Source organism: Mustelus asterias, chromosome 9 (genome assembly GCF_964213995.1).
Source record: "Mustelus asterias chromosome 9, sMusAst1.hap1.1, whole genome shotgun sequence".
Classification (NCBI taxonomy): domain Eukaryota; kingdom Metazoa; phylum Chordata; class Chondrichthyes; order Carcharhiniformes; family Triakidae; genus Mustelus; species Mustelus asterias.
In genome coordinates, this window is record NC_135809.1 from 65,670,237 (window position 1) to 65,686,388 (window position 16,152).

The 16,152-nt window shown below is 46.0% G+C and overlaps 1 protein-coding gene across 1 annotated transcript in view; it reads right to left on the reverse strand.

Annotated features, from left to right (window-relative positions):
* Positions 1-5,039: 5,039 nt before the first annotated feature.
* Positions 5,040-16,152, reverse strand: part of LOC144499235 (lysine-specific demethylase 7B-like) — a 111,739-nt gene continuing 100,626 nt past the window's right edge. The window contains exons 19-20 of the mRNA XM_078221354.1: positions 5,808-6,096; positions 5,040-5,605 (exon numbers count right to left, since the gene is read on the reverse strand). Coding sequence (XP_078077480.1) covers positions 5,517-5,605; positions 5,808-6,096 — 378 coding nt within the window. The 3' untranslated portion in view covers positions 5,040-5,516. The remainder of the gene's footprint in view (positions 5,606-5,807; positions 6,097-16,152) is intronic.

Sequence of the window (16,152 nt, forward strand, 5' to 3'; positions counted from 1 at the left end):
ATGGGTGGGGTGGGGGGTGGGGTGTTGGTCCTTCCAATTGGGGCTGTGGGTGATGTTACTAATTCCAAGGAGGGGGAGGGGAGGATTTGGTGATTCCAAATGAGGGGATGGGGGTGATTATTGATTATTCCAAGAGAGGTAGGGAGGGGACACGGGAGATGGGAGATTGATGATTCCAGAGGGTCTGTTTGCTGGTGATTCCAAGAGGGTAGGGGCGTGTTGGCGATTCCAAGGGAGGGGGATGGGGGGGGGTCTGCGTGATTTGAAGTGGGAGCAGGGTATTGCTAATTCTACAGGGGGTGTTGGTGATTCCAAAGAGGAATCGCTAGATTTGGCGGCACGGTAGCACAGTGGTTAGCACTGCGGCTTCACAGCTCCAGGGACCTGGGTTCGATTCCCGGCTTGGGTCACTGTCTGCGTGGAGTTTGCACATTCTCCTCGTGTCTGCGTGGGTTTTCTCCGGGTGCTCCGGTTTCCTCCCACAGTCCAAAGATGTGCGGGTTAGGTTGATTGGCCATGCTAAACTGCCCCTTAGTGTCCTGGGATGCGTAGATTAGAGGGATTAGCGGGTAAAATATGGGGGTAGGGCCTGGGTGGGATTGTGGTCGGTGCAGACTCGATGGGCCGAATGGCCTCTTTCTGTACTGTAGGGTTTCTGTGATTTCTGTGAGGACGGTTGCCAATAAAGGGTATGGTGTTGGTGATTTCAAGGGGGGTGTTGGTAATGCCAATTCCAAGGCCAATACACCATTTGCTTTCCTAACTGCTTGCTGTACCTGCATGCTTGCTTTCAGTGACTGGTGTACGAGAACACCCAGGTCCTTTTGTACATCAACATTTCCCAATCTATCACCATTTAAATAATCCTCTGCCAATCTGTTTAGAACATAGAACATAGAAAAGCTACAGCACAAACAGGCCCTTCGGCCCACAAGTTGCGCCGAACATGTCCCTACCCACTAGGCTTACCTATAACCCTCTATCTTACTAACTTCCATGAACTTATCCAAAAGTCTCTCAAAAGACTGCCCAAAATGGATGACTTCACATTTATCCACATTAAACTGCATCTGGCAATTAACTGTCCACTCACTTAACTTGTCTAAATCACGTTGAAGCCCCTTAGCATCCTCCTCACCACTCTCATTCCCAAGCTCTCCAGCACTGGAGCACTTCAGCGGTCACGGGCATTCAGCCTCTGATCTTCAGGTAAGTGTTCTCCAAGGCGGCCTTCACAACACACGACAGCGCAGAGTCGCTGAGCAGAAACTGATAGCCAAGTTCCGCACACATGAGGACGGCCTAAACCGGGATGTTGGGTTTATGTCACATTATCAGTAACCCCCACAGCTTGCCTCCTGGACTTGCAGAATTTCACTAGCTGTTCTGTCTGGAGACAATACACATCTCTTTAACCTGTGTTGAATGCTCCCTCCACCCACATTGTCTGTACCTTTAAGACCTGGCTGGCTGTAGGGATTCGCATTCTAATCAGTATTCTGTAATTTGATTTCTGTGTCTGTTTGCACTGTTTGAGAACAGAGACCACTCCATCTGACGAAGGAGCTGTGCTCCGAAAGCTTATGGTATTTGCTACCAAATAAACCTGTTGGACTTTAACCTGGTGTTGTGAGACTTCTTACTGTGTTCACCCCAGTCCAACGCCGGCATCTCCACATCATAACCAATTCTCAACCCATACCAATACATTACCTGCAATCCCATGTACTTTAATTTTGCACAGAAACTTTATCAAAACCATTCTGAAAATCCAAATACACCACATCTCTATCTTTATCTATTCTACTTGTTACGTCTTCAAAAAACTCCAATAGGATTGTCAAACAATTTTGCTTTCATAAATCCATGTCAACTCTGCCTAATTCGCTTGATATTTTCTAAGTATCCTGTTATCACATCCTTTATAATAGCACTTTCCCTACCACTGACATTAAGCAAATTGATCTGTAATTCTCTGTGTTCTCCCTCCCTCCTTTTTTAAACAGCGGGGTTACATTTGTCACACTCCAATCTGCCGGAACTGTTATGGGATCTACAGAATTTTGCAAGATGACAATGTAAAGTATCCAGCATTTCCACAACCTTTAGTACCCTGGGATATAGATTATCAGGCCCTAGAGATTTGTCAGCTTTCAGTCCTATTAATTTCTCCAGCACTATTTTTTAAAATAATACTAATTTTCTTCAGTTCCTGCTTCTCATTCGATCTTTAATTCCCTAGCATTGTTGGGAAGTTATTTGTGTCTTCCTTTGTGAAGACAGAACTAAAGTAGTTTAGCTGTTTCTTTTTATTCATTCTTGGGGCATGGGCATTGCTGGCTGGCCAGCATTTATTGCTCATCCCTAGTTGTCCTTGAAAAGGTGGTGGTGAGCTGCCATCTTGAATCTCTGCAGTCCATGTTGTGGACTGTTAACTGCCACATGTTGTGAATCGCTGCAGTCCATGTTGACCCACAATGCTGTTCGGGAGGTAATTCCAGGATTTTGACCCAGCGACTGCGAAGGAACGGTGATATATTTCCAAGTCAGGATGGTGAGTGGCTTGGAGGGGAACTTGCAGGTGGTGGTGTTCCCGTTTATCTGCTGCCCTTGTCCTTCTAGATGGAAGTGGTTGTGGGTTTGGAAGGATCTTTGGTGAATTGCTGTGGTGCATCTTGTAGATAGTACACACTGCTGCTACTGAGCGTTGGTGGTGGAGAGATTGAATGTTTGTAGATGTGGTGCCAGTCAAGTGGGCTGCTTTGTCCTGGATGGTGTCAAGCTTCTTGAGTGTTGTTGGAGCTGCACCCATCCAGGCAAATGGGGAGTATTCCATCACACTCCTGACTGTGCCTTGTAGATGGTGGATAGGCTTTGGGGAGTCAGGAGGTGAGTTACTTGCTGCAGTATTCCTAGCCTCTGACCTGCTCTTGTAGCCACTGTGTTTAGGTGGTGAGTCCAGCTGACTCCAGGATATAGTAACTCCAAGGATATTGATAGTGGGGGATTCAGTGATGGTAACACCATCGAATGTCATGGGGCAGTGATTAGAGTGTCTCTTATTGGTGATGGTCATTGCTTGGCATTTGCATGGTGTGAATGTTAACTGCCACATGTCAGCCCAAGCCTGGGTATTGTCCAGATCCTGTTGAATTTGAACGAGGACTGCTTCATTATCTGAAGAGTTGTGAATGGTGCTGAACATTGTGCAACCATCAGTGAACATCTCCACTTCTGACCTTACGATGGACGGAAGGTCATTGATGAAGCAGCTTAAGATGGTTGGGCCGAGGACACGACCCTGAGGGACTCCTGCAGAGACGACCTGGAGCTGGGATGAGTGACCCTCCACAACCACAACTATCTTATGTACCAGATATGATTCCAACCAGTGGCATATTTGCCCCGATTTCCGTTGATTACAGTTTGGCTAGGGTTTCTTGATGCCACACTGGGTCGAATGCAGCCTTAATTCTAAGTGCATGCACGGTAGCATAGTGGTTAGCACTGCTGCTTCACAGCTCCAGGGTCCTGGGTTCGATTCCCGGCTCGGGTCACTGTCTGTGTGGAGTTTGCACATTCTCCTCGTGTCTGCGTGGGTTCCCTCCGGGTGCTCCGGTTTCCTCCCACAGTGCAAAGATGTGCGGGTTAGGTTGATTGGTCATGCTAAATTGCCCCTTAGTGTCCTGGGGTGCGTAGATTAGAGGGATTAGCGGGTAAATATGAGGGTTAGAGGGATTAGTAGGTAAATATGTAGGGATATGGGGATAGGGCCTGGGTGGGATTGTTGTCGGTGCAGACTCGATGGGCCGAATGCCTCTTTCTGCACTGTAGGGGTTCTATGGCGGTCATCCTCACCTCACCTCTGGAATTCAGCTCTTTTGTTCATGTTTGAATTTGGAATTTAGTCCTAAAAAGTGTGAGGTGATACACTTTGAAAGGAGTAATTTGACAAGCAAGTATCCTATGAAAGGTCTGACACTAGGAAGTTCCAAAAAACAAAGGGACCTTGACGTGTTTGTCCATAGATCTCTGAAGGTGAAAAGGCAGGTTAATAGGGTGGTGAAAAAGGCATATGGCACACTCACCTTTATCAATCGGGGTATAGATTAGAAAAGCAGAGAGGTCATCGTGGAGCTGTATAGAACTTTGGTGAGGCCACAGCTGGAGCACTGTGTGCAGTTCTGGTCACCACGTAGGAAGGACATGAACGCACTGGCAGAGGAGATTCACCAGAATGTTGCCGGGGATGGATATTTAACTTTTAAAGAGAGGTTGGAGTGGCTTGGGTTGTTTTCTCTGGAGCAGAGAAGACTGAGGGGCGACCTGATTGTGGTGTTCAAGATTATAAGGGGCATGGATGGGGAGCAGCTGCTCCCCTTAGTTGAGGAGACACAAGTTAAAAGTGAGGGGTGGGAGGTTTAGGGGGATTTGAGGAAAAATATTTTTAGCCAGAGGGTGGTGACAGTCTGGAATGCACTGCCTGGGAGGGTGGTGGAGACAGGATGCCTCACATCCTTCAAAATGTACCTGGATGAGTACTTGGCATGCCTTAACATTCAAGGCTATGGGTTAAGTGCTGGCAAGTTGGATTAGGTGGACAGTTCAGGGCCTTTCATGCGTCAGTACAGACTCGATGGGCTGAAGGGCCTCTTCTGCAATGTTGTATTCTGTGATTCTGAAGGCCTCATTAGAAAGGAGAGACATTGATATTGGTGGGTGGGAGGAACTTGCCACAAACCATACTATGCGGCAGTGTCTTATCCCACAAGGCATAACAGTAAGAAACTGATCATGGGACAGTGATGAAAGCAAAAGAGTAGAATTTGGGCTCGAGATTCCCCCAACCCATCTGATCCCTCCCACACAATGAAGATCTCATCCTTTTTCCTCAAAGGCTCATAGCTTCAGGATTGGACTGAATGGTGAGCACACACAAATCATGAAGCCTGGTGGACATCTTCTTCATTTCAAGGGACTGAGAACAATGGTGACTGCTATTCCTTCAATTTTGAAATCAGCAAATTCAAAGTCAGTTCCCCACAACAAAGTGATTCGCAAACTGTTCAAATGGAAAAAGTTTGAAATGTGTAGATTTCAGACGTAGTAAGACAAAGCCCATCACACGGAGCTCTTCAATGGAGCAATTAAAAAACATCTCAGCTGCAAATATGGCTCCACCTTTTATATCTAACTTGTTATTTAGTTGTTGTTCAGACAAATTCATCAATAAATAGTCATCTTTAAAAAAACCATTCAAAGCTGTCAGATTAAAATGCATCAATTAATATGTAAGAAATAAATTATATGACAAAAGAAAGATCAGTAAATTCAGAATACTATTCTCTAAAAACTGTCAGCAAACCCAGAACATTTGAACTTTCAGTCCACTATTATTGCTCATCTGTACTTCAACAGTGTTCCTCTGTGCAATTGTTTGCCAGGCACAATCCATCTGAAGGTGCAGTCAGACCAGGATTCACTTTGTTTCAATGCTGATCCGTCACACTGTTATTCTAAAGAAAGAGGCGACCACTCCTGTTCAACTTCAAAATCTTTCCTAGTCGCTGCTTTGCAGTTGCCATCCCTTTCTTTGGACGCTTTCCTGCCAAAGAATTTCAATATTAAAATGATTATTTTCCAATTACAATTCAAATATACTTTCAAACTCCCTGCTGCCGCCGCCACCACCCCCACCCCACTCCAGGCAGCTGGTGGTAAACTTGCCCTCTGACCAGCAATGCCTGATGATGGTATGGTCTCTCTATCTCTGACAAGGAAATTCATGTGATATGAAGCTCACTGACCTTTTGTCGCCTGATTGCTCACAGGAGGTGGATTGGACAAGGTCCTCTTGCTGGATGGATGCATTGATGGTGACGTTGGCATTAACTGATGTATCGGATCCAGACTCTCATTGTTATTCTGTCCCCAGATATGATTAGCTGTTGACCTATACACTTCACTCAGAGAATCTGGAGGAATTGGATCCTCTTTGATGACATGATCTTCCACCAAATTCTTGTTTTCCTGAACGTTTTGCCTCACCAATGATAAACATTTTTTTCTAAGGTGTTTCGGTTCCTTCATCCAAACCTGGGAAAAAAAATTAAGTTACTTCAGCATGCTGTAATTTAGCTGGATAATCTCCAACTATGTTAATCTTGCCCTTCCTGAAGCTGAGCCTTGATCTGTCGTATGATCCCTCTGATTTCTCCTGAGATCCAACATGCTGGTTGTTCCCAGATATCTCTCACTTGGCCAATCTTTACGTGACAGTCTGGTCAATGTTGACAGTCGCTTGCAATATTTGGTGACTGACAGCTGATCCAGCCCTTATCTAACCTGGCAGGGACTACACAAGGAACAGAGTCCTACTCACCATAAAGATCCAGCAGAGATCCCCTAAGTCAGCCAAAATGAAGACCCAGCTAAAAATTTGGTCAGGGCAATGTTATTCTACCTTGGTCTAGACTCCAACATAGTGCCGAACTACACAAACAAAATAAGACATTTTAAAACACAACTTCCAATTAAGACAGGTATTTCAGCAAAGATTTACAGCAAAGATGAGTTACTAAATGTTTTTGATGCATTGTCGGATTTTTATAGATCTATGAAATCAGATAACCATTCTGTCTAAGAGTATATCATTCGACGAGGGAGTCACAGCAAATAGGTCTTAGGCAGGAAGTACAGGTACATCCACAATGAGTTCAACCATGCTCTTATCAAATGGAGCAGGCTGAAGGGCTGGATGGAGTACTCCTGCTCCTTGTTCGTATGTTCAGATGACTTTCACAGGGTATACAAAATGAAATTCAATTTGGGATCCCTGATCAGTCCTAGTGTTTAAATTGCTGGATTGCACCGAGGATAACAATACATTGACAACAGCACAAGAGAGATGTCATTCTCATTTTATGAGTACCGACAGTCTCAAATGAAATACCCAAAACATTGAGTAAACCTTCTATGTAAAGGGCACAGATGAAACTTCACATGGATCATGAGAAACCAATTGTTTTTGGAAAGTCAGTGGATCTGCAATTTACCAAGTCAGGATATTGTATCCGCTTAACAAAACCTTCCGTTTCTCATCAGATTTCGAACAAATAGCATCAGGTGAAAATAACCGAGAGAATTGTCTAATAGAGTTACATTGATAATTTGCTAACTCTATTTGTCAAATGTTAAAAACCTTACTAAAGGGTGCAGGTGTGGTTGAAAAGAGTGTGCACCAATTAATGAATGAGTGAAATCTGTATAAAGGAATGGAGGACATCCTGCTTTAAACCTTCTGTTGGCATCTGGCTTCAGTGAGGTACATAGATAGAAATATTGGTATTCAACATTTCATGGACTTGGTGAGCAGTTTTGATCTTTCTGCAATAAGGGCAAAAGGATTAATATAGACAAAATCATGGTGAAACAGAAAGGGACCAGATTGGAACACTAACAAAGTTTCTGACTGATAAGAGGGGAATGTGCCAATGCTGAGCTCAGAAACGTATGAAAACATGAACATTTCAGCAATGGGCTCAGTGAAAGGAAATCATGCACTAATTGATGAAATTCTGTATTAATTTTTACCAGATCAACCAGTCTGCAAGTTGACATCAATATTAAGAAGAAACTCCACAGATGGTTGGAAGCTAAGAGTCTCATCAATTAATCTATGGAGTAAATCTCAAATTGCCTTTTGTTCTTTGTAATAGTTTTCCTGCTTTAGGAGGTACTACAATCTTGAGGGGGGCTTGACAGAGTAGATAGGGAAAACTATTCCCCCTCATAAAAGATACAGAGGTTTGAGATTTTGTAATTAATTCCAAGTACTTCTCATGAGTCTCAGAGCAGAAAAAGCCCTTCGGCCATTGAGTCTGCACCAACATTAAAAATGACGAAAGTCACGTTTAACCATTTTCCAGCACCTGTCCCATATCCTGGGGTGGCACGGTTGCACAGTGGTTAGCACTGCTGCCTCACAGCGTCAGGGACCTGGGTTCAATTTCCGGCTTGGGTCACTGCCTGTGTGGAGTTTGCACATTCTCCCCATGTCTGCATGGGTTTCCTCCGGGTGCTCTGGTTTCCTCCCACAGTCCAAAGATGTGCGGGTTAGGTGGATTGACCATGCTAAATTCCCCCGGAGTGTCAGGGGGGCTAGCTAGGGTAAATGCATGGGGTTATGGGGATAGGGCCTGGGTGGGATTGTGGTTGGTGCAGACTTGATTGACCGAATGGCCTCCTTCTGCACTGTAGGGTTCTATAATTCTAAGATGTGGATCCTTGAATGTTATGATATTTTAAGTGCCCATCCAAATATTTCTTAAAGGTAGAGGTTTCCGGCCTCCACTACCTTCCCAGGCAGTGCGTTCCAGATTCCCACCACCCTTGGCAATTTCTTTTCCTCAAATCCCTTCTGAATTGCCTGCCATTTGCCCTAAAATTATGCCCCCTTGTGAATCACTCCTGTTTCCTACCCCGTCACTCCCTGTCCATACTCCTCATAATCTTAGACACCTGAATCACGTCCCCCCTCAGCCTTCTCTGCGCCAAAGAAAACAATCCAAGCCTATCCAGTCTCTCCTTATAGCTCAAATGCTCCATCCTAGGCAACATCCTGGTGAGCCTCCTCTGTACTCCCTCTAGTGCTATCACATCCTTCCTATAGTGAGATGACCAGAACTGCACATAGTACTCCAGCTGTGGCCTAATCAACATTCTGTACAGCTCCAATATAACCTCCTTGCTGTTATACTCTATGCCATCTATGGTAAAAGCAAGTGTAAGAGTTTTAACAACACCAGGTTAAAGTCCAACAGGTTTATTTAGTAGCAAATGCCATTAGCTTTCGGAGCCCTGCTCCTTCGTCAGATGGAGTGGATATCCTTTTAGAACTGAGGTGAGAAGAAATTTCTTCTTTGCGGAGGCAGACGGGAGTCTCAGATGGTGGTCTGCCTCCCTGGTGCCGGGATCCGGGATGTCTCTGGTCGCATCCCAGAAATCCTGAGGGGGGAGGGAGAGGAGCCAGAGGTCGTGGTACATATTGGTACCACTGACATTGGGAGGAAGAGGGAAGGGGTCATGAAAAGTGAATATAGGGAGTTAGGTAGACAGTTGAGAAGGAGGAATGCAAAGGTAGTAATCTCGGGATTGCTGCCTGTGCCACAGGAAAGTGAGAGTAGGAATGGAGTGAGGTGGAGGATGAATGCGTGGCTAAGGGACTGGAGCGGGGGACAAGAATTCAGGTTCCTGGATCATTGGGACCTCTTTTGGGGCAGGTGTGACCTGTACAAAAAAGACGGGTGGCACTTGAATCCCAGGGGGACCAATATCCTGGCAGGAAGGTTGGCTAAGGCTACTGGGGAGACTTTAAACTAGAAAGGTTGGGGGGAGGGAATCGAGATGAGGTGACTGAGAGAGAGGAGGGTAGCCCGCAAATAGAGAAGGATTGTAGGCAGGGTAAGAGGGAGATTAGATGGGCGATGAAGAAGGGGAGAGCTCAGACCAAAGGTTTGAGATGTGTCTATTTTAACGCCAGGAGTGTAGTGAATAAAGTGGATGAGCTTAGAGTGTGGATCGATGCTTGGGAGTGTGATGTGGTGGCCATTACGGAGGCTTGGGGATGGGGACAGGGACAGGGCTGGATACTTCAGGTGCCGGGCTTCAGATGTTTCAGAAAGGACAGAGAGGGAGGCAAAAGAGGGGGGGGGGGGGGGAAAGAGTGTCACTGCTGATCAGGGATAGTGTCACAGCTGTAGAGAAAGTGGACGCCATGGAGGGATTGTCTACGGAGTCTCTGTGGGTGGAAGTTCGGAGCGGGAAGGGGTTGATAACTTTGCTAGGTGTTTTCTATCGGCCGCCCAACAGTAACAGGGATGTTGAGGAGCAGATAGGGAAACAGATCCTGGAGAGATGTAGTAATAACAGGGTTGTCGTGATGGGAGACTTTAATTTCCCAAACATCGATTGGAATATCCCTAGGGTAAGGGGTTTGGATGGGGAGGAGTTCGTTAGGTGTGTTCAGGAAGGTTTCCTGACACAGCATGTGGATAAGCCTACAAGAGAGGCTGTACTCGATCTGGTACTGACTAATGAGCCTGCGCAGGTGTCGGATCTCTCAGTGGGAGAGCATCTTGGGGATAGTGATCATAACTCTATCTCCTTTACGCTAGCATTGGAAAGAGATAGGATCAGGCAAGCTAGGAAAGTGTTTATCTGGAGTAAGGGGAAATATGAAGCCATCAGGCGGGAGATTAGAGGCGTTGATTGGAAGGAGGTATTCGAAGTAAGGTGGCAGATTTTCAAGGAATGTTTGTCTAGAATTCTGAACGACAACGTTCTGATGAGACAGGGAGGTTTTGGTAGATTACGGGAACTGTGGTGCACGAAAGCTGTGCTGAACCTAGTCAAAAAGAAAAGGAAAGCGTACAAAAGGTTCAGAGAGCTAGGCGATGATAGGGATCTAGATGAGTATACGGTTTGTAGGAAGGGACTTAAGAAGGAAATTAGGAGAGCCAAAAAGGGTCACGAGAAGGACTTGGCAGGTAAGATTAAGGAGAACCCCAAGGCGTTCTATAAATATGTAAAGAGTAAAAGGATGAAATGTGAAGATATAGGAACTATAAAATGTGAAGGTGAGAAAGTCTGTACAGAACCGGAAGAAATAGCAGAGGTGCTTATCGAATACTTTACCTCGGTATTCACGGTGGAAAAAGACCTGGGTGGTTGTACGACAGGATTGCGGTGGACTGAAAAGATTGAGTTTGTGGACATTAAGAAAGAGGATGTGTTGGAAATTTTGAATAGCATCAGGATAGATAAGTCTCCGGGGCCTGATGGGATGTACCCCAGGTTACTGTGGGAGGCGAGGGAAGAGATTGCAGAGCCTCTGGCGATGATCTTTGCGTTGTCGATGGAGACGGGAGAGGTTCCAGAGGATTGGAGGATTGCGGATGTGGTTCCTATATTCAAGAAAGGGAATAGGGATAGCCCAGGAAATTACCGACCGGTGAGTCTAACCTCAGTGGTTCGTAAGTTGATGGAGAAGATCCTGAGGGACAGGATTTATGAACATTTAGAGAGGTTTAATATGCTCAAAAGTAGTCAGCACAGCTTTGTCAAAGGCAAATCGTGCCTTACAAGCCTGGTGGAGTTCTTTGAAAATGTGACTAAACACATTGACGAAGGAAAAGCGGTAGATGTGGTTTACATGGACTTCAGCAAGGCGTTCGATAAGGTCCCCCATGCAAGACTTCTCGAGAAAGTGAGAGGGCATGGGATCCAAGTGGCTGTTGCCTTGTGGACCCAGAACTGGCTTGCCCAAAGGAGGCAGAGAGTGGTTGTAGATGGGTCTATTTCTGAATGGAGGTTGGTCACCAGTGGAGTGCCCAGGGATCTGTTCTGGGACCCTTGCTGTTTGTCATCTTCATAAATGACCCGGATGAGGAAGTGGAGGGATGGGTTGGCAAGTTTGCCGACGACACGAAGGTTGGTGGTGTTGTGGAAAGTTTGAAGGGATGTCAGAAGCTGCAATGACATAGATAGGATGCAAGACTGGGCGGAGAAGTGGCAGATGATCTTCAACCCGGATAAATGTGTAGTGGTCCATTTTGGCAGGTCAAATGGGATGAAGGAGTATAATATCAGGGGTAAGACTCTTAGCAGTGTAGAGGATCAGAAGGACTTTGGGGTCTGGGTCCATAGGACTCTTAAATCGGCCTCGCAGGTGGAGGAGGTGGTTAAGAAGGCGTATGGTGTGCTGGCCTTCATCAATCGAGGGATTGAGTTTAGGAGTCGGGGGATAATGATGCAGCTTTATAAGACCCTTGTCAGACCCCACCTGGAGTACTGTGCCCAGTTCTGGTCGCCTCATTACAGAAAGGATGTGGAAGCCATAGAAAGGGTGCAGAGGAGATTTACAAGGATGTTGCCTGGATTGGGTGGCATGCCTTATGAGGATAGGTTGAGGGAGTTCGGTCTTTTCTCCTTGGAGAGACGAAGGATGAGAGGTGACCTGATAGAGGTGTACAAGATGTTGAGAGGTATAGATCGGATGGATTCTCGGAGGCTTTTTCCCAGAGCTGAAATGGTTGCTACGAGAGGACATAGGTTTAAGGTGCTGGGGAGTAGGTACAGAGGAGATGTCAGGGGTAAGTTTTTCACTCAGAGGGTGGTGGGTGAGTGAGTGGAATCGGCTGCCTTCAGTGGTGGTGGAGGCAAACTCGATAGGGTCTTTTAAGAGACTTCTGGATGAGTACATGGGACTTAATAGGATTGAGGGTTATAGGTAAGTCTATTTATAAGCCTAGGTAGGTAGGGACACGACCGGCGCAACTTGTGGGCCGAAGGGCCTGTTTGTGCTGTAGTTTTTCTATGTTCTATGATGATTGTGTGGAATTCACTACCACTGAATGTAATTGAGGCCAAAATATTGTCTGATTTCAAGAAGAAATTAGTCCCACTCATTACAGAGGGATATGGTCCCTGGACGGGTAGGGGGTTTTAGTTCAGCCGGGAAGCATGGTCGGTGCAGGCTTGGCGGGCCTTGGGACTAAAGGGATCAAGGGATATGGGAGGAAGGAGGATCAGGATATTGAATTCGATGATCAGCTACAACTAAGATGAATGGCAGAGCAGGCTCAAAGGGCTGAATGGCCTACTCATGCTTCTAGTTTCTATGTTTCTAAACAGTGAACCTTGTGGTACGCCACTGGACACCAGCCTCCAGTCACTAAAACAGTCTTCTACCACCCTTTGAGTCCTATTTCTAAACCATTTTCTGATCCATCTCACCAAATGTCCCCGAATTCCATGTACTTCAACCTTCTCAATCAGTCTCCCATGTGGGACCTTGTCAAAGGCTTTGCTAAAATCCATATAAACTACATCAACTGCACTTCCCTCATCCACACAATCGATCATATTTTCGAAAAGGTTCATCAGATTTGTTAGGCATGACCTCCCCCTGACAAAGCCATGCTAACTATCCCTAATTAACCCATTCCTTTCCAAGTGGAGATTAATTCTCTCCTTCAGAATTCCATGCCATGTTAATCATTCATTAAGATACAATCTAGACTTTATGAAACCTGTGATGGTTACAACTTGGTCTTGCTGACTTGAAAGGAAATCTCAAATTAAATGGACGAATACAAATCATGAACCCATCGGGCTTGTGGAGTGTTTTAAGTGTACTGGTTTAGATATTAAGCAGAGTAGTCTGTATTAACTTTAAATCAACATTCACAAAGTGTTATTCCCATCGTGGTTAATTGTATGAGGTCATTACAGGAAGATAAAAACAAAGAGCAACTACAAAGTTTAATTGTTCAGGTCAACTGACCAAAGATCAAAGAAAATTACAGCACAGGAACAGGCCCTTTGGCCCGCCAAGCCTGCACCGACCATGCTTCCCGGCTGAACTAAAAACCCCTACCCGTCCAGGGACCATATCCCTCTATTCCCATCCTATTCATGTATTTGTCAAGACGCCTCTTAAAAGTCACTATCGTATCTGCTTCTCCCTGCCAGCGTGTTCCAGGCACCCACCACCCTCTGTAAAAAACTTGCCTCGTACATCTGCTTTAAATTTTGCCCCTCGCACCTTAAACCTATGCCCCCTGGTAATCTTCCACCCTGGGAAAAAGCTTCTGACTATCCACTCTGTCCATGCCCCTCAATCTTGTAGACTTCTATCAGGTCTCCCCTCAACCTCCATCATTGCAGTAAGAACAAACCAAGTTTCTCCAATGTCTCCTAAAGCCCTCCATACCAGGCAACATCCTGGTAAATCTTTTCTGTACCATCTCCAAAGCCTCCACATCCTTCTGGTAGTGTGGCGACCAGAATTGAACACTATATTCCAAGTGCGGCCTAACTAAGGTTCTATAAAGCTGCAACATGACTTGCCCATTTTTAAACTCAATGCCCCGACCCATGAATGAGAAGTATATAGACAGTAGCTTCAGGGAGGTAGTCACACCTAAGCAGCAGAGCACAGGAAATTGGGTTACTGTAAGGAGAGGAAATGGCAGTGTGAAAGGGCAGGCAGAGCAGGGTTCCCCTGTGGCCATACCCCTCCACAAAAGGTATACTAAATTGGATACTGTTGTGGGAGATGCTTTACCTGGGACAAGCTGCGACAGCCGGAACTCTGATACTGAGTCTGGTTCTACAGCGCAAAAGGGTGGGAGGAAGAAGAGGAGAGCAGTAGTTTTAGGGGACTCAATGGTCAGAGGTACGGACAATAGGTTCTGCGGTCGGGACAGAGACTCCCACATGGTTTGTTGCCTCCTGGGTGCCAAGGTCAGCGATGTCTCTGATCGCGTGCACGGCGTTCTAAAGTGGGAAGGTGATCAGCCAGATGTCGTGGTACACATCGGTACCGATGATGTAGGAAGGAAGAGTGAGGAGGTCCTGAAGAGTGAGTATAGAGAGCTTGGAAGGAAGTTAAAAAGCAGGACCCCGAGGGGAGTAATCTCAGGATTGCTACCTGTACCACATGCCAGTGAGGGTTGGAGTAGGATGCTTGGGCGGATGAACACGTGGCTGAGGAACTGGTGCAGGGGGCAGGGTTTCCAATTCTTGGATCATTGGGACCTCTTCTGGGCAGGTGGGACCTGTACAAGAGAGATGGGTTACACCTAAACTACAAGGGGATCAATATACTTGCAGGGAGGTTTGTTAGTGTTATTGAGGAGCGTTTAAACTAGATTTGCAGGGGGATGGGAACCAAAGTGCCAGAGCAGATAGTGGAGCAGGGGTGGAAAGACAGGTTAGTTCAAGCAAAATCACAAATGGAAGGGTTGAGTGTGGTGGAAATAATCTTTTGAGGTGCAACAGGTGATCAAGAAGGCAAATGGGATGTTGGCCTATATTGCAAGGGGGATAGAATATAAAAGCAGAGATGTCTTGCTGCATCTGTACAGGGCATTGGTGAGGCCACAGCTGGAATACTGTGTGCAGTATTGGTCCCCTTATTTGCGGAAGGATATATTGGCCTTGGAGGGAGTGCAGAGAAAGTTCACCGGGTTGATACCAGAGATGAGGGGTGTTGATTATGAGGAGAGACTGAGCAGATTGGGTTTGTACTCGTTGGAATTTAGAAGGCTGAGGGGAGATCTTATAGAGACCTATAAGATAATAAAGGGGCTGGATAAGGTAGAGGTGGAGAGATTCTTTCCACTTAGAAAGGAAACTAAAACGAGAGGGCACAGCCTCAAAATAAAGGGGGGTCAGTTTAGGACAGAGTTGAGGAGGAACTTCTTCTCTCAGAGGGTGGTGAATCTCTGGAATTCTCTGCCCACTGAAGTGGTGGAGGCTACCTCGTTGAATATGTTTAAATCACGGATAGATGGATTCCTGATCGGTAAGGGAATTAGGGGTTATAGGGATCAGGCAGGTAAGTGGAACTGATCCACTTCAGATCAGCCATGATCTTATTGAATGGCGGGGCAGGCTCGAGGGGCTAGATGGCCTACTCCTGCTCCTATTTCTTATGTTCTTATGTAGGTGTGTCTATTTCAATGCCAGGAGTATTGTGGGGAAGGCAGATGAGCTGAAGGTATGGATAGACACATAGAAATACGACATTATAGCCATTCGTGAAACTTGGCTACAGGAGGGGCAGGACTGGCAGCTCAATGTTCCAGGGTTCCAATGTTTCAGGCGGTGATAGAGGCAGAGGGATAAAAGGTGGGGGGTGGCATTGTTGGTCAGGGAAAATGTTACAGCGGTACTCAGGCAGGATAGACTAGGGAGCTTGTCTACAGAGGCCCTATGGGTGGAGCTGAGAAACAGGAAAGGTATGACCACATTAATGGGGTTGGCTTATAGACCACCCAATAGTCAACGAGAATTGGAGGAGCAAATCAGCGGAGAGATAGCGGACAACTTCAAGAAACACAACGTTGTGATAGTAGGGGATTTTAATTTTCCACATATAGATTGGGACTCGCATACTGTTAAAGGTTTAGACGGGGTAGAGTTTGTAAAATGTGTTCAGGAGAATTTTCTACATCAGTATATAGAGGTGCCAACTAGAGAGGATGCGATATTGGATCTCCTATTGTGAAATGAGTTAGGACAGGTGATGGATGTGAGTGTGAGGGAACACTTTGGATCCAGTGATCATAATGCCATTAGTTTCAA